Genomic DNA, 22581 nt, shown 5'->3' on the forward strand with positions numbered 1-22581 from the left:
CTCCTCCTCCCCCTACTCCCTCCCCCCCAACTAACAAGAGACACTGAGGAGCAGATTGGGAGGTAAATATTTTGGGAAGATGCAAAAATAACAGGATTGTTGTCCTGGGTGACTTCAACTTCCCTAATATTGATAGGCACCTCCTTAGTGCAAAAGGATTAGATAAGGTAGAACTTGTTAGGTGTGTCCAAGAAGGATTCCAGGCATAATATTTAGACAGGCCCACTAAAGGAGAGGCCATACTTGGATCTGGTATTAAGTTATGAACCTGGTCAGGTGAAAGATCTCTTGTTGGCTGAACATTTAGAAGACAGTGACCTCACCTTCCTGACCTTTAGCATAACTCTGGCAGAGATAGGAAATCACCTCATAGTGGGAGGGGAAATTGTGAAGCTACTAGGTAGAAAATGAGCATCAGTTAGGAACAGGTGTACTAAAAAGGAAATGCACAACAGAAAAGTGGGTGTTATCTAGGGAGCTTGCATGTGGTTCTAGATGGGTTTGTTTCACTGGAGCAAGGTAAGTATGGAAGGGTGAAGGAACTATGTTTGACATGAGATGTGGGACATCTAGTCAAGAGGAAGAAAGACACTTTCCTATGGTTTAGGAAACAATCAGACAAGGGCTCTTGACAGTTACAAAGTAGCCAGGAAGGAATTTAAAAATGGACTCACTCTAGGAGCACATGAAGAAGCCTTGGTGAGTAGGATTAAGGAACACTTCAAAGTGTTCCACACTCTGCAAAGAACAGAATGACTGGAGGTGTGGGTAGGACCAATCTGGGATAAAAGGAAAAAAATAGTTGGGGAGATAAGAGAGGTCCTTAATGAATACTTTTGCTTCAGTATTCACCGTTGACAGGGACCTTGACTAAATTGAGGACAGTATAAAGCTGACTGTATTCATGGAATGTACTGATGTTAAAAAAGAGAATGAGCTGGAACACAATTACTACATAAGGTGAAGGAAAAGACTGTTGCACCTTTGGTAATGATCTTTCTGTTCTCACTGGCCCCAGGAGTAGTACCAGAAAATTGGAGTGTGGCAAATTTTATTCTTTTGTTAAACAAAGATAATAGGGCTAATCCTGGGAATTATAGGCCAGTGAGTCTTACATCAGTGATGGGCAGAATTGGAGAGAATTCTTAGAGACAAGATTTATGAGCATTTGGAGAAGCATAGTCTGATTTGGGATAGTCAACATGGCTTTGTGAGGGGCAGGTTGTGTCTCAAGATATCAGGTATGATTGAATTCTTTGAGGAAGTGACAAAGCAAATTGTTGAAGGTAGAGCAGTGTGTATGGAGTTTAGTAAGGCATTTGACAAGGTTTCTCATGGTAGGCTAATTCAGCAAGTAAGGAAGCTTGGGATCTAAGGAAATTTAGCTGCACGGATTTAGAATTGCTTGTCCACAGAATGCAGAGATGGTAGCATATTCTGCTTGGAATTCAGAGACCAGCAAGAATCTGTTTGCAACCTCTGCTCTTTGTAATTTTTATAAATGACTTGGATGAGGAATGGAAGGTTAGATCGGTAAGCTTGCAGATGACACAGGTTGGTGGTATTGTTGATAGTGTAGAAGATTGTCGTAGGTTAAATGGGACATTGATAGGATATAGAAATGTGCTGAGAAGTGGCAGTTGGATTTCAATGTGGAAAAGTGAGGTGATGCACTTTAGGAAGTCGAACCTGAAGGTAGACTACATGGTTAATTGCAGGATTCATAGCAGTGCAGAGGAACAGAGAGATCTTGGACTCCACCTCTATAGATCCCTCAAAGTTGATGGGATGTTTATGAAGGCATATGGTGTGTTGGCCTTCATTAGTCATGGAACTGAGTTCAAGAGCCATGAGGTAATGTGGCTCTAGAATTCTCTGTGGTATTGTGTTCAGTTCTGGTTGTCTCGTTATAGGAAAGATCTGGAAGCTTTAGAGAGGGTGCAGAGGAGATTTACCAGGATGCCACTTGAATTAGAGGATAGGCTGAGTGTCTTTCTCTTTTGAACCTCATGAATGAAGTGGACAGCCAGAGTCTTTTTCCCAGGGCAATAATGACTAACATGAGAGGGTGATTCAAGGTAATTGGAGGAAAAAATGAGGGGGTGAGGGTTTTTTTATGCAGAGTAGTGGGTGGATGGATTGCTCTGCCAGGAGCAGTGGTAAAGGCAGTAATTTAGCAATATTTAGAGATTTTTAGGCACATGGAAGAAAAAAATAGAAGCCTATGCAAGAGAATGAGCTAAATTGATTTTTGTGTAGATTAAAAAGTTGGTATAACTTTGCAGACAGAAGGGCCTGTACTGATCTATATTTTATGAATTTTATAGATAATTGGATAATTATTAAACATGTAAATTTTATTTCAATGTTTCCCTTAGTACATCAAAATAATTGAACTTTACTATTTAGATCAATTTGCTGAAGACAATAGATTAATGTCTCTCCTTTGGTCTTCATAGTCTGTAGGTAAAGTAAATAGAAAACACTTCTTTACTGACACTGACACGGACGGCAAAACAGAGATCAGTTGGTTGCAACAATCTAATAGAAAGACAAAGCCTGAACTACTGGCCTACAGCAGACAAAGGAAGCGAAATATGGCTGATAATTTAGGCAAAGGTTGGTGATTTACTCCCAACACCCCCTCACCGAACCCCACCAACCCCCATCTCGCGCATCACCCCATCTCAGGTGCACACCCCCCATCTCATGCACGCATAGCCCCCATCTCACCCATTTCCCCCCTCTCACCCACCCATCCATTTCATGCAGCCCCACCTCCCTTCCATCTCAACCCCCTCTTTCCCCTCCCCTCACTCACCCCACTTCCCTCCTCCCTCTGTCCCCCCACATTATTGCTCTTTGGAATTCTCTCACAAGAGTGCTTTGAGTATCAGTCATAGATGTACTCAAAAGGAATCAGTGGATTTTTGAATATTGAGTGAATATCAAGGGATATGGTGTTGGTGTGGGAAAGTGATAGTGGATTTAAAAGTTGACACTTCTTCCTTCTGTGTAAGTACAAACTTTTAACACTCTGACCTTAAAAATCTGCCACTTCTATTTGATGTAATTATTGCCTACAATATAGACACATTGCAATTTACTAAACCTGGAAAATCCAGATGGCAGTCACTGCATAATCAATGCAGGTTGACAACGTTCCAGAACTTTGCATTTATCAAGGATTCAGTAGTTATGCAAAAAAAGTGTGATTGAATTTGATTTAAAGTAATGATGTTGACTTAGTCAGTACTTCGTTGAATTGCTCTTCCAGTTTCTTATGTTGTAAGACTAAAAGTCATTAACAGAGTTTTGGTTTCCAGTAATGAGTTTTGGTCTTGTAGCATAAGACCAATTCTTTGTGTACAATGGACAGATTCTCCCTTTCAGATTCTGTTATTAAGGAATTGTTGGCATTTTGGGTTGCAGGATTTACTCATTTTCAAGACTTTGCCCAAAAATATTACCATTTCCCTTTCCCAGACACTGATGCTATGGCTTGCTGAGTTTCTCCAGCAGATTGTTTATTCTTATTTTTAATTGCTCTTCTGAATATTTCATCTCTGATGTAGTGGACATAATGTAACGTTACTCAAAAGTAATTTTATCAGTTTGTTTCTAATTAAGAGATTTATATATTTTTTTTAGGAAGAATAACCACAACTGTTAGGACTGACTGTGGGAAGAAATCAAAAGATAAGAAGGTATGTAATTGTATAGCAAGGTTTTTTAGAAGAATAAAATACTAGCCTAAAATTTGCCTTGCACAGTGTTTTTTTTTGTGGTATTTCAATTTGGATGCAAGGTTATTTATTATAGTAAATAGAGACTTACTTTGATTTTCCTTCAAGGTTCCCTGCACCTCTGATCCTTTTTCACACTGCACAACTTTGTATAATGATGAGAAATGTATATTTGGACATACCAGGGCTTTTGGTCCTGTTTGCAATGTCCACACACCCATTTTAGAAAACATATTGCTCAGGACTCATCCAGCTCAGTCAGTGTACAAACAAGCCACTCTTGGTAATGGACAAAGACATGCTCAGTTTTAAAATACTGGCCCCCCATTTTGCAACTATGCCTCCTTGTTTGTAAATTCCTCACCAGTGAGAAGATTTTGAGTATACCTTCTTAAGCCTCCTGTAAATTCGATATTCTTGAAAAAGGACACACTTCGAAATTTTAAATTTCAAAGAGTACAAGCCAAAACTGTCTAGTTTCTCTTGATAGGATAATCCTGTCAAGCCAAGAAATAGCCTGGTGAATTTCCTTTGGAATGCCTCCAATTTTATTGTGTTGCATTTTAAATAATGGGGACCAGAACAGTACTTATTATTCTAAGTGTGCCCCCAACAAACCTTGCAATTATTAAATTCCAATATCTTTGCAATAAAGCCAAAATGTCATTTGCCTTCTGAATTTGTTGAATCTGCTTACTCAATTTGTGATTCATGTACTACAACATGTAGTTTTCTCTGAATGTCACGTATTTGCAGTCTCTCTCCATTTAGCTAATCATTTTCCTTTTGATTCCTCTTACTGAAGTGCATGGTTTCACTTCTCCACATTAAACTCCATTTTACAGGGCTTCACACGATCACTCTATCTTTATCCCAACACAGAATCATGATGTCCTCATCACAATATGCTCTTCTACCTTTCTTTGTATCACTGGCAAACTGAGAATCCTAATGTTTTATTCCCTACTCCAGGTTATTGAAGTAAATTGTAAATAACTGAGGGCCAAGAACCTATCCCTGGGATACTCCATCACTTACATCCCTCCAGCCTGAAAAGGACCCATTAATTTTGACTGTTTTCTATGGGGCAGACAGTTTTCAATCCATTCTCTTACATGTCCTCCATAATCTTGGGTTCTTAATTTATGCGCCAACTCTCATGTGGTGTCATGTTTAATAAGTTTCCAGGTCCTAATCAGCTTGATTGAAGAGCATAGTACAGGCCCTTCGGCCCACAATGCTGTGCCGACCCTTAAACCCTGCCTCCTATATAACCCTCCACCTTAAATTCCTCCATATACCTGTCTAGTAGTCTCTTAAATTTCACTAGTGTATCTGCCTCCACCACTGACTCAGGGAGCGCATTCCACACACCAACTACACTCTGAGTAAAAAACCTTCCTTTAATATCCCCCTTGAACTTTCCACCCCTTACCTTAAGGCCATGTCCTCTTGTATTGAGTAGTGGTGCCCTGGGGAAGAGGCGCTGGCTGTCCACTCTATCTGTTCCTCTTAATATCTTGTATACCTCTATCATGTCTCCTCTCATCCTTCTCCTCTCCAAAGAGTAAAGCCCTAGCTCCCATATTGTGCTGCAGTTTTTCTGTGTTTTAAAAAGCAAGACCAACAAAGAGTAAAGTCCTATCTCCCTTATTCTCTGATCATAATGCACACTCTCTAAACCAGGCAGCATCCTGGTAAATCTCCTCTGTACCCTTTCCAATGCTTCCACGTTCTTCCTTCAGTGAGGTGACCAGAACTGGACACAGTACTCCAAGTGTGTCCTAACCAGAGTTTTATAGAGCTGCATTATTACCCCGCGACTCTTAAACTCTATCCCTTGACTTATGAAAGCTAACACTCCATAAGCTATTTTCCAGGGTTGGGGAATCAAGAGATAAAAGGTATATGTTTAAATTGAGAAGGGAAAGATTTATAAGAGACTTGAGAGGCAACTTTTTCACAGAGAGAGTAGTATGTATATAAAACGAGTTGGCAGAGGATTGAGGGCAGGTACAGTAACAACATTCAAAAGACATTTGGAAGGTGAATAAGAAACATTTAGAGAGATATGGTCTAAATGTGAGAAAAGGGGCAAGCTGAAATGAGCCTCTTGGAGGGGATGGATGAAATGAGTAAAGGGCCTGTTTGAATGACCATGACCTCTACAGATCCTCCTCTGTCAACTCTACCTTTAAAATCCTCGAAGAATTTGAGCAAATTTATTAAACGTGATTTATCTTTCATATAATTATGTCCACTAAATTTGATTATATCCATTTTTCCTATATAATTTTTCTCTTTGATTATTGACATGTCAACCATCTTCCTCCTTTCTGAACAAGGGTGTGACATTAAGTTATTTTCCATAACTGGTGATTTTTGAAAAGGTGGGTTACTATCTATGCAGCCACTTCCTTTATAATTCTTGGGTTCAGGCCATTGAGTCCAAGAAATTTATCTGCCTTTAGCCCCATGTGTTTCTCTAACACTTCATCTCTTATTTTTCCTTCACAAGTTATTCTGTGTTTGAAATTTGAATCATCCCTTAGTGGTGTTTGCATTGTTTTACACAGTAAGAACTAATAAAAAATTGATTTAACTTATCTGCCATTTCTTTGATTCTTGTTAATAACTCACCAGCCTCACTTCTAAAGGTCCCATACACAGCTGAGCTTTTTCCTGTTTGTAAACTCATAGAATCTGTGACTGATTCTTTTGTTTTTACATGCAAGTTTTCTCTCAAAATCTATTTTCTCTTGTGAGCTTTTTATACTTTCACTGCTTAATCCTAAAAAATCCCTACTCCTCTTGCCTACCATCAGTCCTGTTACATCCTGATTTTTAATTTGCTGTTATCCGTGATCCTTGTCAGTCACATTGTGCCTTTTTCTCATGGAAATGTCTCTTCTTAATTGAGATAAATATTTGCTGAACACTATGGACACACTGCTTGAATATCTGCCAGTTCATCTACTGACCTGCTGCTTAGCTTATTTTCCCATCTACCTTAGACAACTCTACCTTCATACATTTATAATTGCCTTTACTTAAGTTGAAAACAGTTGTTATGGTCTTGTGGATTTCACTTTCAAACTGCATCTGGAATTCACACTGTGGTTACTACCTCATAAGGGATCTTATTCATCTTTCCTTATTATTCATGACCAAATCTAAAACAGCCTGATATTGGGCGGGTTGCATAACACACTGCTCTAAGAAGCAATCTGTGATGCAGTTCACAAATTCTGAGATATCTTTGCCAGTTAGGTTAATCCAATTCATATCTCACATTACAATCATAATTTCCTTCAAATATAACTTAGATATTGCATTGAACTGCTGCTGCTAAGTTAACAAATTTCATGTCACGTGCTGGTAATAATAAATCTGATTCTGATATTTACCCATTCATGCTCTGCCCTATTGACAGGTCACATTTTGGAGGCCTACATGGTACTCTCAACTGTGTCATCTTTCCCTTGCTATTCTTTATTTAAATCCATCTAATTGTACATTACAATCTTCTGCTACTATGTTATGACTTAACACCACACTGACCTTCCTTGATTAACAAATCTGCCTATCTCCCTCCACATATGCTGCTTAAACCCCGAATTCCTCTAGCAGTTTGTTTTTTAACAACACATATACATGTCCTGATGCTGGGTAGACTGGTGCCAGTAATGCATTGGGCAGTTTTGACTACTGGTTGTAGAGCTTTTCTCTCTGCCGCAGTATAGTTTCTGTACTGTGCAGTGATGCAGCATATTTGGATGCTCTTTACTTTGCGAGTGTTGCTATTAGCGCTGTTAACTCATCATCTAATTGCAAATATGTATATTTAATAAAACACCATTATGGTTAAGAGTTATTAACAGCTCTGTACTGTATACTTTTTATGACATTTTTGCCCAAGCCCATCATGTTTTGCTCGTCTATTTTCCCCACTATTCTTTTCCACCACTTTCTTGTTTCCTATTGATTTAGTAACCATCCTGCTTGTGAAGCTCTTCCCCTCTCCCATTTGGTTTGAAGTCCTGTCCACAACCCGATTTATACAATTCACCAGGGCATCAGTCCCAGCAAGATTCAGGTGTCTCCCATCCCAGAGGAACAACTGTCTCTTTTTCCAATACTGGTGTCTTAAACATTTGCCTTTCCTTGTATTAGCTTTTAGTGACTTGTGTACAAGGGCACCTAGGTCCTTGAATATAAATGTTTCACAATCTTTTTTATTAAAAAAAAATGCTGCTGCTTTGATTGGTGCACCAAAGTGGATGGCCTCATATTTTTCCACAATTCATTTCATCTGCCATGTTCTCGCCTACTTATTAGGTTTGTCTATAACTCTCATCTACTCCTTGAAATTCAAAATAAGATGCTTGATCCTCTCAGCCAAATCATTGATATAGAATATGAGTAGATATAGCCAAAGCATTAATCTGTAGTATTCCATTAGTCTACCAAAAAAAATATTTATTTTCATTGTTTGCTTTCTGTCTGTTAAAAATTCTCAATCCCTGTCAATATATAATCTCCTAATTTATCAGAATCAGGATGAATATTACTGTGAGGTATGTACATGACTTGCAGAAATCTGTTGGAAGGGAAGAAGCTGTTCCTGAAACTGTGTGTGTGTGTGCTCATTCTTCTGTACCACCTCCTTGATGATTGCAATGAGAAGTGGTCATGTCCTGAGTAATGGATGGTATCTTTTTGAGGCATCACCTTTTAAAGATTTTCTTAATGCTGGGAAGGTTAGTGCCCGTGAGGGAACTGGCTGAATTTGAAACTTCTTGCCGCTTTTTCCGATCCTGTGTAGTGGTTGCTCCATATCAGATGGAGATGTAACTAGTTAGAATTCTCTCCGTGGTACATCTATAGAAATTTGCTAGTCTTTGGTAACGTGCCAAATCTCCTCAAACTCCTAATGAAGTATACCCACTGTTGTGCCTTCTTTGTAATTACATCAGTGTGTTGGCCACCAAATAGATCTTCAGAGATTTTGACATCCAGGAACTTGAAGCTGCAGACCCTTTTGACTGCTGATCACTTGATGAGGATTATTGTGTGTTTCCTTGACTTTCCCTTCCTGAAGTCCACAATCAGTTCCTTGGTCTTATTAATGTTGAGCGATGTCGAGCTGATCTATCTCACTTTAGTACGCCTCCTTGACACCATCTGAAATTCTGCCAACAGTAGTTGTGTCATCAGCTAGTTTATTGGTGGTGTTTGAACTACACAGTCAGAGGTGTAAGGAGAGTAGAGTGATGGGTAAACACGCATCCTTGAGGTGCTCCAGAATTGATTGTAAGCGAGTAAGATTGGCACTGACTGTGATTTCCTGATGAGGAAGTCAAGGATTCAGAGGTAAGTGCAGAGGCCCAGGTTTTGGAGCTTGTTGATTAGTTCTGAGGGTATAACAGTATTGATTGCTGAGCTGTAACCAATAAACAGAAGCCTTGTGTTGTTATTGCTATGGTCCAGATAGTCCAAGGCCAAGTGGAGAGCTATTCAGATTCCAATCACTCTAAACCTATTGTGGTGATGGGCAAATTGCTTCGGGTCCAGGTCCTTACTTAGGCAGGAGTTGATTCTGGCCATGACCAACGTCTCAAAGCATTTCATCACCATAGATGTGGGTGCAATTGGGCAATAGTTGTTTGAGGCCTGTTCCTCTTGTGCACTGGTCTGATTGTCACCTTTTAGAAGCAGATGCATTAGTGAAAGTTTAAGATGCTCTTGAACACTCCTGCCCATTGGTTGGCACAGGTATTCAGTGCTCTACCAGACAGATCATCGGGGCCTGACTCCTTTGCGAGAGTTTCTTCAAAAGGTGTTCTGACATTGGCCTTCAAGACAGACATCATAGTGACACCAGATGCTGCAGATTCACACAGGTATAGTCTTATTGTCCCTTTGAAAGCATGCTTTAAAGGCATTGAGTTCATCTGGGAGTGAAGAATCATAGTCATTCATGATGTTATGTTTCATCTTGTAGGAAATAATGGCCTGCAAGCCGTGCCAGAGCTGATGTACATCTGATTCTATCTCGAACTTCAATCAGAATTGTTTTTATTCTTAAAATAGCCTTCTGTTTGTCGTACCTGAACTTCTTGTATAGTTCTGAATTACTGGTCTGGAATGCCAGAGATTTAGCCCTCAGCAGACTGTGAGTCTCCTGGTTCATCCACAGTTTTTGGTTTGGGTACTGTATGTCCAGTATGTTTTTGAAGGCCCACGCTCATTCATATAGGTCTTGATGAGGTCAGTGACAACTGTGACATATTCATTCAGATTTGAAGATGAATCCCTGAATGTTGTCCAGTCCACCAATTCAAAGAAGTCCTGTTAGTGCTTCTCCATCTCCCTTGCCCATGCTTGTATGCCGGAAGTAGAAATACAGCCAGGTGGTTAGACTTCACAAAGTGTGGGTATAGAATGGCATGGTAAGTGTTCTTGATGGTGGTTCTTTTGTTGACTTCATTTTCTTGACTAACCTCCTGTATGGGACCTTCTCAAAACCTTCTTGAAAATCATAATGCAATGCATCACATTCATTGGTTTTCTGTTATCTTCTAGCAGTTACTTCCTCAAAATATTCCGGTGGATTATTCAAACATGATTCTTATGTCCATACTGTCGAGAGAATCAATAAATCCATGCTGACGGTTCAATTCTCATATTTTCTTTGTGTTTTATTGCATTCTTTGTAGATTTTATTGTATTTGGCATTATTGATGCCGTGATATTATCAATGCTTCCAATCAGTGGTTCCCTATTTTCTCTCTTCCCATTTCCTTAAATAGTGGGCCACATCTGTTGTCCTCCCAGTCAACTGGAATTATTCCAGAATCTGTAGAATTTACTAAGATGTGTCTATTCTCATTAAAGCCATCTCGGTTAAAACCTTGAAATGTCAATCAACGAATTATTGTTGTTTAACAACTTTCAGATTCAACAGCTTCTCTAGTGTTGTACTTTTGCTAATAATTACCTTTAGTTCCTCATTCACAGAAGGCATTGATTCTCCAGTATTTCTGACCGAAATTTTGTATCTTGTTCCATGAAAGAAGAAACAAAGTTGTTTTCCATCATGATCCTGACTTAAGATGCTAACTTTTGTAGTGTTAGAAGATGTAGTGACTTGTAGAAGTATTCTGCCTCAAACCTTTTGTTCACATAAATGAGTATTACAACCAGGGATTCTGATCAATTTAACTGAATATATTTTTGTCAACCACATACTCCTTTTTTCACAGTAGAGCCAAAGCATGAAAAACTAAAATTTCAAAAACTGAAATAACAACAGTTCAAAAGTATTCATCCTTTTTTGCTCAGTACTTTGTTGAACCATGTCTATTACAGTCAGTAGGCTTTTTGGATAAGTCTGTATTATGACATCTAAAACTTTAACTTCAATAGATGTGCAGTGGAAAGTATATTGACTGGCTGAATCATGTCCTGGTGTGGAAACACCAATGCCCTTGAATGAAAAATCCTACAAAAGGTAGTGGATAGGGCCCAGTCTATCACGAGTAAAGCAGTTCCAACCATTGAGCACATCTACATGAAATGCTATCGCAGGAAAATAGCATTCATTGTCAAGGATCTCCACCACCCAGTTCATGCTGTCTTCTCACTACTGCCAGGAACAATATACAGGAGCATCAGGACTCACACCAACAGGTTCAGGAACAGTTATTACCCATCAGCCATCAGACTCTTGAACTAAATGGGATAACTTAATTTGCCCCATCATTGAAATGTTCTCACAACCAATGGACTCACTTTCAAGGACTCTTCATCTCATGTTCTCAATATTTATTGTTTATTTATTTATATTATTGCTTTCTGTTTTAGCATTTGGTATTTGTTGGCTTCTGTACTCTGGTTGAATGCCCTGTTTGATTGGTCTTTCAATGATTCTGATGTTTTTATTCTATAGATTTATTTAGTATGCCCATAAGAAAATGAATCTTATGGTTGCATATGGTAAAATATATGTATTTTCATAAGAAAATTTACTTTGAATTTTGATCTTTTATTTGCTTTGCCCAACGTAATGGACTATGATTTTCCCATTCCCCCTTGCAAAATTGCTCAAGTGTGCCAGATTAGTTGGGGAATAGTGGCAGATCTTGAGGCCTTGCCAGAGGTGTTCAATTGGGTTGTTAGGACCCTTGGCCACTCAAGGACATAAATTTTCTTCATTTGAAGCAACTCTATGGTTGTTCTTAAGTGTGCTTTAGTTGATGTCCTGCTGAAAAGCAAACTTCCTCCCCAATTTAAGCTTTCTGGCAGAGGCTAGCAAGTTTTTATACAGTATTCATCTTCCTGTCAATCTTGACCAGATTTTCAGTCCTTGCTGCTGAAAAACATCCCCATAAATTAATGCTATCTCCATCATATTTTACAGTAGGGATAGTGTTACCTAGTGATGCATAGTATTATATTTATGCCGCATGTACCACTTAATGTCGAGGCCAAAAAGTTCCACTTTAGTCTCATCCGACTACAAAGCCTTCATCCTCATCTTTATAGTATTTTCTAAGTGACACTTTGCAAAGTTTTTATGGACAAAGATATGCTTTTCTTTATCTGGGCTTCTTCCTTACTATTCTTCCAGAAGTACCTTTTTTGTGCAAGGCCTTAGAGATTGCAGAGCCATGAGCTTCATCTGCAGTTGCCGCCACAGACCTCTGCAGCTTACTCAGAGTGACTGTTGGTGTCACAGTGTCTCTCTGGGCCATTCTTCAACAGTGTTCCTATAAAATTCAGTCAAAATGTCGGGGAGTTGTTGGGGGGGGGGGGAGTCTCGCTTGCTTCAATCCCCTCAGGAAGTGGAGACATTGCTGTGCCTTCTTATTTAGGGTGGTGATATTGAGGAACCAGATGAAGTCATCTGTGATGTGAACTCACAGGAACTTAGTGCACTTAACTCTTCTCTACAGAGAAGCATGAATGCACAGAGGGGGATGGTTCACCTGCATCTTCCTGAAGTCCATAATAATTTCCTTTGTCCTCTTTATGTTCAGACTTAAGTTGTTCTTACACCAGTCTATCAGCTTCTCCACTTCCTCTCTATATTCTGACTCAACATTGTTGTTGATGACACCAACCACTGTTGTGTCATCCACAATCTTAATGACATGGTTTGAGCTGAATCCTGTAACGTGGTCATGCATTAGCAGTGTGAAAAGCAGTGGGCTGAGTGGGCTGAGCCCACAGCCCTGCGGAGCTCCAGTGCTCAGCTTAATGGGACTAAAAGCGTTGCTGCCCACCACAGACTGACTGTGGCCTTTCTGTTAAGTCCAGTTACAGAGATGGATCTAGTGAGGACAGTTTCTAGATTATGATGGTGTTAAATGCCGACCTGGTCTATAAACAGCAGTCTGGCATATGAAACCCCATTTTCCAGGTGGGACAAGACAGAGTGGAGGGCTGAGGCAATGCATTATCAGTGGATCATTTTGAGCAATAAGAAAACTATGCCCTTCTACACACGGAGGGACACTTTTGTTTCCTCTGATTAGGTGTAGTTAACATATGGATTTTTTATGTATTGTGTGATTCTACCACGTGTAGGACCGTTGACTGCACATCATATACTTTTATGAAGTAATTGAGATCCACTGAATCATAATTCCTTATTTTAGAGCAAACACGAAGAAATCTGCAGATGCTGGAAATTCAAACAACAACACACACAAAATGCTGGTAGAACACAGCAGGCCAGGCAGCATCTATAGGGAGAAGCGCTGTCGACATTTCGGGCCGGGACCCTTCGTCAGGACCAACCAAAAGGAAAGATAGTAAGAGATTTGAAAGTAGTTGGGGCAGGGGGAAATGCAAAATGATAGGGGAAGACCGGAGGGGGTGGAATGAAGCTAAGCGCTGGAAAGGTGATTGGCGAAAGTGATACAGAGCTGGAGAAGGGAAAGGATCATGGGACAGGAGGCCACGGGAGAAAGAAGTGGGGGGGAACATCGGAGGGAGATGGAGAACAGGCAAACAACTAAATATGTCTGGAATGGGGTCAGAAGGGGAGGAGGGGCATTAACAGAAGTTAGAGAAGTCAATGTTCATGCCATCAGGTTGGAGGCTACCCAGCCGGTATATAAGGTGTTGTTCCTCCAACCTGAGTTTGGATTCGTTTTGACAATAGAGGAGGCCATGGATAGACATATCAGAATGGGAATGGGACGTGGAATTAAAATGTGTGGCCACTGAGAGATCCTGCTTTCTCTGGCAGACAGAGCGTAGGTGTTCAGCGAAACGGTCTCCCAGTCTGCGTCGGGTCTCACCAATATATAAAAGGCCACACTGGGAGCAGTATACCACACCAGCCGACTCACAGGTGAAGTGTCGCCTCACCTGGAAGGACAGTCTGGGGCCCAGAATGGTGGTGAGGGAGGAAGTGTAAGGGCAGGTGTAGCACTTGTTCCGTTTTACAAGGATAAGTGCCAGGAGGGAGATTGGTGGAAAGGGATGGGGGGGGACGAGTGGACAAGGGAGCCTCTGCAAAAAGCTGAAAGGGGGTGGGGGAGGGAAAAATGTCTTTGGTAATGGGATACCGTTGGAGGTGGCGGAAGTTACAGAGAATTATACATTGGACCTGGAAGCTGGTGGGGTGGTAGATAAGGACAAGAGGAACCCTATCCCGAGTGGGGTGGCGGGTGGATGGGGTGAGAGCAGATGTGCGGGAAATGGGAGAGATGCGTTTGAGAGCAGAGTTGATGGTGGATGAAGGGAAGCCCCTTTGTTTAAAAAAGGAAGACATCTCCTTCATCCTGGAATGAAAAGCCTCATCCTGAGAGCAGATGCAGCGGAGACGGAGGAATTGTGAGAAGGGGATAGCCTTTTTGCAAGAGACAGGGTGGGAAGAGGAATAGTCCAGGTAGCTGTGAGAGTCTGTATGCTTATAGTAGATATCAGTAGATAGGCCGTCTCCAGAGATGGAGACAAAAAGATCAAGAAAGGGGAGGGAGGTGTTGGAAATGGACCAGGTAAATTTGAGGGCAGGGTGAATGTTGGAGGCAAAGTTAATGAAGTCGACGAGCTCAGCATGCGTGCAAGAGGCAGCGCCAATGCAGTCGTTGATGTAGTGAAGGAAAAGAGGGGGATGGATACCAGTATGGACTTGGAACATGGACTGTTCCACAAAGCCAACAAAAAGGCAGGCATAACTGGGACCCATGTGGGTGCCCATGGCTACACCCTTGGTTTGGAGGAAGTGGGAGGAGCCAAAGGAGAAATTATTGAGAGTAAGAACTAATTCTGCTAGACGGAGGAGAGTGGTGGTAGAGGGGAATTGGTTAGGTCTGGAATCCAAAAAAAACAAAGAGCTTCGAGACCAACTCGGTGGGGGATGGAGGTATATAGGGACTGGACGTCCATGGTGAAAATAAGACGGTGGGGGCCAGGGAACTTAAAATCAGTGAAAAAATTCAAAGCATGAGAAGTGTCATGAACATAGGTGGGAAGAGATTGAACAAGGGGGGATAAGACAGTGTCAAGGTATGCAGAAATGAGTTCAGTGGGGCAGGAGCAAGCTGAGACAATAGGTCTACCTGGACAGGCAGGTTTGTGGATCTTGGGTAGGAGGTAGAAACGGGAAGTGCGGGGTGTGGGAACTATGAGGTTGGTGGCAGTGGATGGGAGATCCCCAGAGCTGATAAGGTTGGTGATGGTATAGGAGACAATGGCCTGGTGCTTTTTAGTGGAGTCAAGATCAAGGGGTAAATAAGAGGAGGTATCAGAGAGTTGTCGCTGAGCCTTGGCCAGGTAGAGGTCAGTACGCCAGACAACAACAGCTCCCCCCTTATCAGCAGGTTTTATAGTGAGTTTGGGATTGGTGAGTTGGAGGAACAACCCCTTATATACTGGCTGGGTAGCTTCCAACCTGATGGCATGAACATTGACTTCTCTAACTTCTGTTAATGCCCCTCCTCCCCTTCTTACCCCATCCCTGACATATTTAGTTGTTTGCCTGTTCTCCATCTCCCTCTGGTGCCCCCCCCCCACCTTTCTTTCTCCTGAGGCCTCCCGTCCCATGATCCTTTCCCTTCTCCAGCTCTGTATCACTTTCGCCAATCACCTTGCCAGCTCTTAGCTTCATCCCACCCCCTACGGTCTTCTCCGATCATTTTGCATTTCCCCTCCCCCCACTACTTTCAAATCTCTTACTATCTTTCCTTTCGGTTAGTCCTGACGAAGGGTCCCGGCCAGAAATGTCGACAGCGCTTCTCCCTATAGATGCTGCCTGGCCTGCTGTGTTCCACCAGCATTTTGTGTGTGTTGTCCTTATTTTAGAAGTAGTTCTCTATGCCAACTACTTTTAAATCACAATGGAATGTCCTAATTGCAAAGAATCTCAATACATCCCATAGAATCATGTTTCAGAACTCTAGTCCCAAACTCCCGCACAATAGGTATGCAACAAGAGCAGTGCTTTGCAAAGAATATGTTATCAGATGTTTGAGTCGTGCCTACGTTGATTACGTCTGGAGGAATCCTGTAGTGAAATACATTAAGACATGCAGTCACACATCTTAAGTTAACAGCTATGCCAGTAAAAGGAGACATCCACTTCAGTCACCTACCAGTCAGGAAGCTGCACAGCAGGGAGAAAAAGATATAAGCAGAGGAAGAAGAATTAAAAAAGTAAGTGGAGAAGAGAAGAGAATAGAAACAGCAAACAAATAGAAAACTAAAAAATAGGATGACCTTAATATAAGAGGATTTGAGAACACAAGCAAAGACATATTACTGCATTCATAATGGGTTATGGCAAAACCACAGATGGCAGTGTACAGTTCTGGTTTCTCTACTTGTGATAAGATAGGACCCTGGTCAGACCCTACTTGGAGGACTGTGCTCAATTCTGGTCACCTCACTACAGGAAGGATGATGAAACCATAGAAAGGGTGCAGAGGAGATTTACAAGGATGTTGCCTGGATTGGGGAGCATGCCGTATGAGAATAGAAACATAGAAAATAGGTGCAGGATTAGGCCATTCGGCCCTTTGAGCCTGCACCGCCATTCAGTATGATCATGGCTGATCATCCAACTCAGAACCCTGTACCTGCTTTCTCTCCATACCCCCTGATCCCTTTAGCCACAAGGGCCATATCTAACTTCCTCTTAAATATAGCAATGAAACGGCCTCAACTGTTTCCTGTGGCAGAGAATTCCACAGATTCACCAGTCTCTGTGTGAAGAAGTTTTTCCTCATCTCGGTCCTAAAAGGCTTCCTTCCCCTTTATCCTTAAACTGTGACCCCTCGTTCTGGACTTCCCCAACATCGGAAACAATCTTCCTGCATCTAGCCTGTCCAATCCCTTTAAGATTTTATACGTTTCAATAAGATCCCCCCTCAATCTTCTAAATTCCAGTGAGTATAAGCCTAGTCGATCCAGTCTTTCTTCATATGAAATAGGCTGGGTGAACTTGGCCTTTTCTCCTTGGAGCAGCGGAAGATGAGAGATGACCTGATAGAGGTGTATAGGATGATGAGAGGCATTGATCGTGTGGATAGTCAGAGGCTATCACGAGAAGGCACAGTTTTATGGTGCTTGGATGAGAGCATAACCATTTTCAGCTACTTCACACAAAATGCTGGTGGAACACAGCAGGCCAGGCAGCATCTATAGGAAGAAGCACTGTCGACGAAGGGTCTTGGTCCGATACATCAGCAGTGCTTCTTCCTATAGATACTGCCTGACCTACTGTGTTCCACCAGCATTTTGTGTGTGTTGTTTGAATTTCCAGCATCTGCAGATGTCCTCGCATTTGATTTTCAGCTTCTTTCTCGGTTACCATTTATTGGAAATGGGATATTCACTGATGATTGTACAGTATTCAATTCTATTCAGTCTTCATATAATAGGGAGCAAGTTGTGCCTGAGTGTAACAAGACCTAGGCAATACTCAAGTATAAATTGTTATATGGTGAGCAAAATTTGAGAGTAAGTGCATGCATAATGAACTTGGTTGATCACCACTTAAGAATGTGTGAGAAATGTTTGCCTTTTCAAGTTCAAGTTAAATTGTTTAGCTAAACAAAATACCATTCTTTGGGACAAGGTGCGGAACACGTCGCATACAGTCACACACAGCACATAAAGTTACAATACCCATAGAGTCACAAAATAATATTAACACAAGTGCCTGAGTGGCATGGCCTGAAAATTGGCAGTGCTTGGAATGTGGTCCTGGAGCCACGTTTTCTGCAAGAACAAGCACGCAGCAGTTCCTCAACTGAGAGAGCTGGCCTTCATTGATAATTATATTGATCATACCAATCAAAACCAGAGAAATAGGATCATGGTACTGTGAAAGGGAGCACTGCACAATCATGCAGGGCTTTGCTTGAGCTTTAGGAAATGGGAAAGAATTTACTTCTCTAAAGAGTTTGGGATTCCTGATTCCAAACTCTTCAGTGAAGTCTGTATACTTCTGTGAACTAAAATTCTGTATACTTTTACTAAGTATACTTCACTAAATATAGTGAATGTGACACTATATATAAATATATTTCACTGAAGTTCTGTATACTTAAGTGAATCTGTATCCTTTAGTGATACTTTTTATATTTGCTCAGTTTTTTGTTTTTTGCACTTTGGTTGTTGTCTGCCCTGCTGGGTGTGGTCTTTCATTGTGTTTCTTGTATTTATTGTGATTGTCCACATGAAAACGAATCTCTGGGTTGTATGTACATGAATGTACTTCGATAAATTTACTTTTAACTTTGAATGCTGGCATTTGATATCTTTTTAAGAGAAAAACTGAAAATGCTCTTTTGTTTATTTTAGCAGAATCCCACTGAAAAGATCAATTTAAAAGAAGTCCCAGCTGAAAAGAAACAAAGAAATTGTCCGCAAAGGTCAGCTGCAATGCAAAAGTCTTACAAAGAAGTTTCAGAATCTGCATCTGATAGCTACGGAGAATCCCTGAGTCTGTCGCGTCATAGAGAAAGAGATTTAATCATGGTGAAAAAAACATATATTTTATCAAACTATGGAATAATGGGCCCAAAATTTTATTAATGATAACTTGCTGCATTGATAGGGATTTGACTTAAAAGACAGAGTGGTGCTAAGTTCTTTTTTTTCAGAAGTAGTATTCTCAAGAGATCAGTGCTGAGATCATTCTGTTTAGATGTCATACTGACATAGACATGCATGTGCAAGATAAAATTCTAAGTTTGCAGATGGCATGGAACCAGGAAATGTGGTAAGAATGAAGAGAATAGTTAAACATGTATAACCTGGCATGTACAAGATGAGATGTAACAAAGGTAATACACTTTGATAGAAAGAATAAGAGGCCATATTTTTATTTTTACATTTATTTATTTTTTTAGCTCATTCTTGCTTTCTGAATTTATCCCGATTTTCAGACCTACCATTAACTTTTACCACCTCATCTGTTTTCCTCTTCAAATTAATACCTTCCCTAACTTCCTTGGTGAATTATAATTAGTTCATTCTCTTCCCTCTCCTTGGAAACTTTCTTATGCATTCTAATATATTTTGTTGGAAGTTATGAAATCTTAACTGTCTGCTGCTATGTGTTTATTGTCTTATCTATTTACCAGTCTGTTTTAGTTAACTCTGACTTCGTCCCTTGTAATTCCACATATTTAATTTTAATGCAGCCGTTTCAGACCAGAATTTCCTTACTCAATTAAATATTAAATTCTTTCTTGCTCTGATCACTTAGTCATTGTTCACACTGAGATCATTTATTAAACCTATATTAACATACATTACCAGTTCAAAGTAGTCCGCTCCCTTCTACAAGGAGGTTGATTGTTTTATCTAGATCTGCATTGACAAATGAGTACAGATCTCTCGTATACTTCTGACATCGTCATGCACTCACTATTACCAGTTTCTATGGTATGATTATTGCAGAGGTTGAGCAACATTTGCAGTTAGACTTGCCACTGGGAAGTCAGTTCCTTAAAGAGAATGTTTGCAATCAACTCTCCAGTTCTGCCTTAGCGGACAAAGATGAAAACCATGATGGAGGAGCATACATGCAAAGGCAACTATGGATGCATATAGTAATGCTTGGTACATTGTCCAGTCTGCTCGAGAACCTTTGAGGGATTTCAAGAAGTTTTGAGGAATCAATCTCTAATCCTTTATTGAATTCTCCATAGAATAAGGAGCAAACTTTCTTTTCTCATGGAATGGTAGTCACCTGATTGGCAGCTGGTATTGATGCTCCCTAGGTGCAGCAGTTGATGGAGCAGATTCCTGCTTCCAAATGAGGCATAGAAGCTAGCCATAGTATGTTAGTCAGCTCAAAAACTATTCCATCAGAGTTCTGCTTGCTGTTACCTGCAGCCACATGGTGCTTATCAGGAATAGTGAAGTGCTAAGTAATCACACGCTTCCACTCTCATGGACTTATGAAGGTGCTAATCTAGAAACATTCACTGGAGCTGTGCATTTTGATCAAATTACATTGAATTTCTTGTCACAGAAGAGTGCCAGTCACAATGTGAAATTAGACATGTTGTCAGGATGTTGCTCAGGATGTCAGAAGCTGCTTTCCCATCATTGAATTACTAGCAAAACTTTCATCTGTGCACCACAATCAGTGATCCAAGCTGTCTTCACTGAGCCCAGGGTGTGTCAAGATCCTGCAAAGTCTTCCTGATCCAGAGATGTTTAGAGTTTTCAGTGCCTTTTTCTAATCATTGTCAATGAAAGAGAACTACATGACTCTAGTCATAAAGGGATCAGAAAGGGTCACTGCTTAGAATTAGTCAGGCTAGTTAGCTAGGAGGGAAAATACCACTTAGGATAACAGATTTATACTGAATAATTGGCACATTATGTTTGCCTTTAACTTTCAAGATTTGTACATTGTTTTCTCAAAATTATTCTAGCTTAAAAATTTAAATGAAACATGCTTATGGTGTGTTTGGGAGGATTTAGAAAGCTGAAACACAATTTACTTACCTATTGTTTGTAAAATATTTTAAGCACATGAGTGCCATTACAAAGAAGATATAGCAGTGCCTTTACTTTCTTAGAAATTTTGACGATTTAGCATGTCATCTAAACATTGACAGATTTCTGTAGATGCACAGTGTAGAGCATACTGACTGGTTGCATCATGGCCTGGTAAGGAAACACCAGTGCCCTTGAACAGAAAAGCCTAACCTATTTACCCTTTCCCTGTAACTCAGGTCCTCAAGTCCCACCAACATCCTTGTAAATTTTCTCTGTACTCTTTTAAATCTTATTTGTATCTTTCCTGAGGGTAGGTGACCAAACTGGATACAATATTCCAAATTAGGCCTCAACAATGATTTATACAATTTCAATATAGCGTACAGACTACTGTACTCACTACATTAACTTACGCAGGTCAATGTACCAAAAGCTTATCTTCACGTAACACCACTTCCAAGGAATTACGAATCTGTATTCGCAGATCCTTCTGTTCTACCACATTCTTCAGTGCCCTATTGCACTCCTTGTAAGACCTCCCTGGCTGGTCCTCCCAAAGTGCAACACCTCACACTTGTCTACCTTAAATTCCATCTGTCATTTTCCAGTCCATTTTTCCAGCTTGTCCAAATCCCGCTGCAAGCTTTAACAGTCTTCCTCACTGTCCACTATACTCCCAGTCTTGGTGTCATTTACAAATTTGCTGATCTAATTTACCACATTATCATCCAGATTGTTGGTATAGATGAGAAACAAAAACAAACCCAACACTGATCCCTGTGGTGCTCCCCTAGTCACAGGTCTTCAGTCAGAGAGGCAACCATCTATTACCACCTCTGGCTTTGCCTGCAAAGCCAGTGTCCAATTCAGTTTACTATTTCATCTTGAATGGCAAGCAACAGAACCTTCTTGACCAACTAATATGTGGGACGTGTCAAAGGCCCTGCTAAAGTCCATGTAGGCAGTATCCATTGCCTTGCCTTCATCAAATTTCCTGATAACTTCTTTGAAAAATTCTATAAGATCCATTTGGCACAACTTACCATTTTGACTATCCCTGTCTATCCAAATACTTGTATATCTGGTTCCATAGAATACCTTCCAATAACTTTCCCACTACTGATGTCAGGTTCACTGGGCTATAATCTTCTGGCTTATTCTTAGAGCCTTTCTTAAACAACAGAACAACATTAACTACCCTCTAATCCTACAGCATCTCACAAGTGGCAAAGGATGTTTGAAATGTCTCTGCAAGGGCCCCTATAAGTTCTGCAATAGTCTCCCACAGGGCCCAAGGGAACACCTTGTCAGCCTTGGGAATTTTATCACCCTAAATTGCCTCAATACAGTAAATACCTCGTCCATATAAGGTCCATGACCTCGCTTCTTCATTGCCACACATCTATATACTTGGTGTCCATCTCCCGAGTAAATCCAGATGTATTTAAGGCCTCCCTCTGTCTCTCTTGGCCTCACGCATAGATTACCACTTTGATCTTCCAGAGGACTAATTTCTCCCTTGCTATCCTTTTGTTCTTAATATACATGTAGAAGATCTTTGGATTCTACTTCATCTTGTTTGCTAGATCAACCTCATCTTCTTTTAGCCCTCTTGATTTTGCTCTTAAGTGTCCTCTTGTATTCCTCCAGTATCTCATTTGTTCCTACCTGCCTATACTTGCTGTGCACCTCCTTTTTCTTATCAGGGCCTCAATATCTCGAAAAGCAACGTTCTGAAACCTGTTATCTTTGCCTTTTATTCTGACTTGAACATACAAACTCTATGCTCTTGTGGCTTCTTTGTAATTGTATCAAATTATTGGGCACAGGATAGATCTTCAGTGATGTTAATGAAGTG

At 40.6% G+C, this 22581-nt stretch overlaps 1 protein-coding gene across 1 annotated transcript in view; it reads left to right on the top strand.

Moving 5' to 3' along the window:
• Positions 1-22581, top strand: part of LOC132400108 (uncharacterized) — a 187254-nt gene that overhangs the window by 123725 nt on the left and 40948 nt on the right. Inside the window, exons 12-14 of the mRNA XM_059981185.1 lie at positions 2460-2619; positions 3652-3707; positions 18567-18743. Coding sequence (XP_059837168.1) covers positions 2460-2619; positions 3652-3707; positions 18567-18743 — 393 coding nt within the window. The remainder of the gene's footprint in view (positions 1-2459; positions 2620-3651; positions 3708-18566; positions 18744-22581) is intronic.

This window comes from Hypanus sabinus, chromosome 9 (genome assembly GCF_030144855.1).
Source record: "Hypanus sabinus isolate sHypSab1 chromosome 9, sHypSab1.hap1, whole genome shotgun sequence".
NCBI lineage: Eukaryota > Metazoa > Chordata > Chondrichthyes > Myliobatiformes > Dasyatidae > Hypanus > Hypanus sabinus.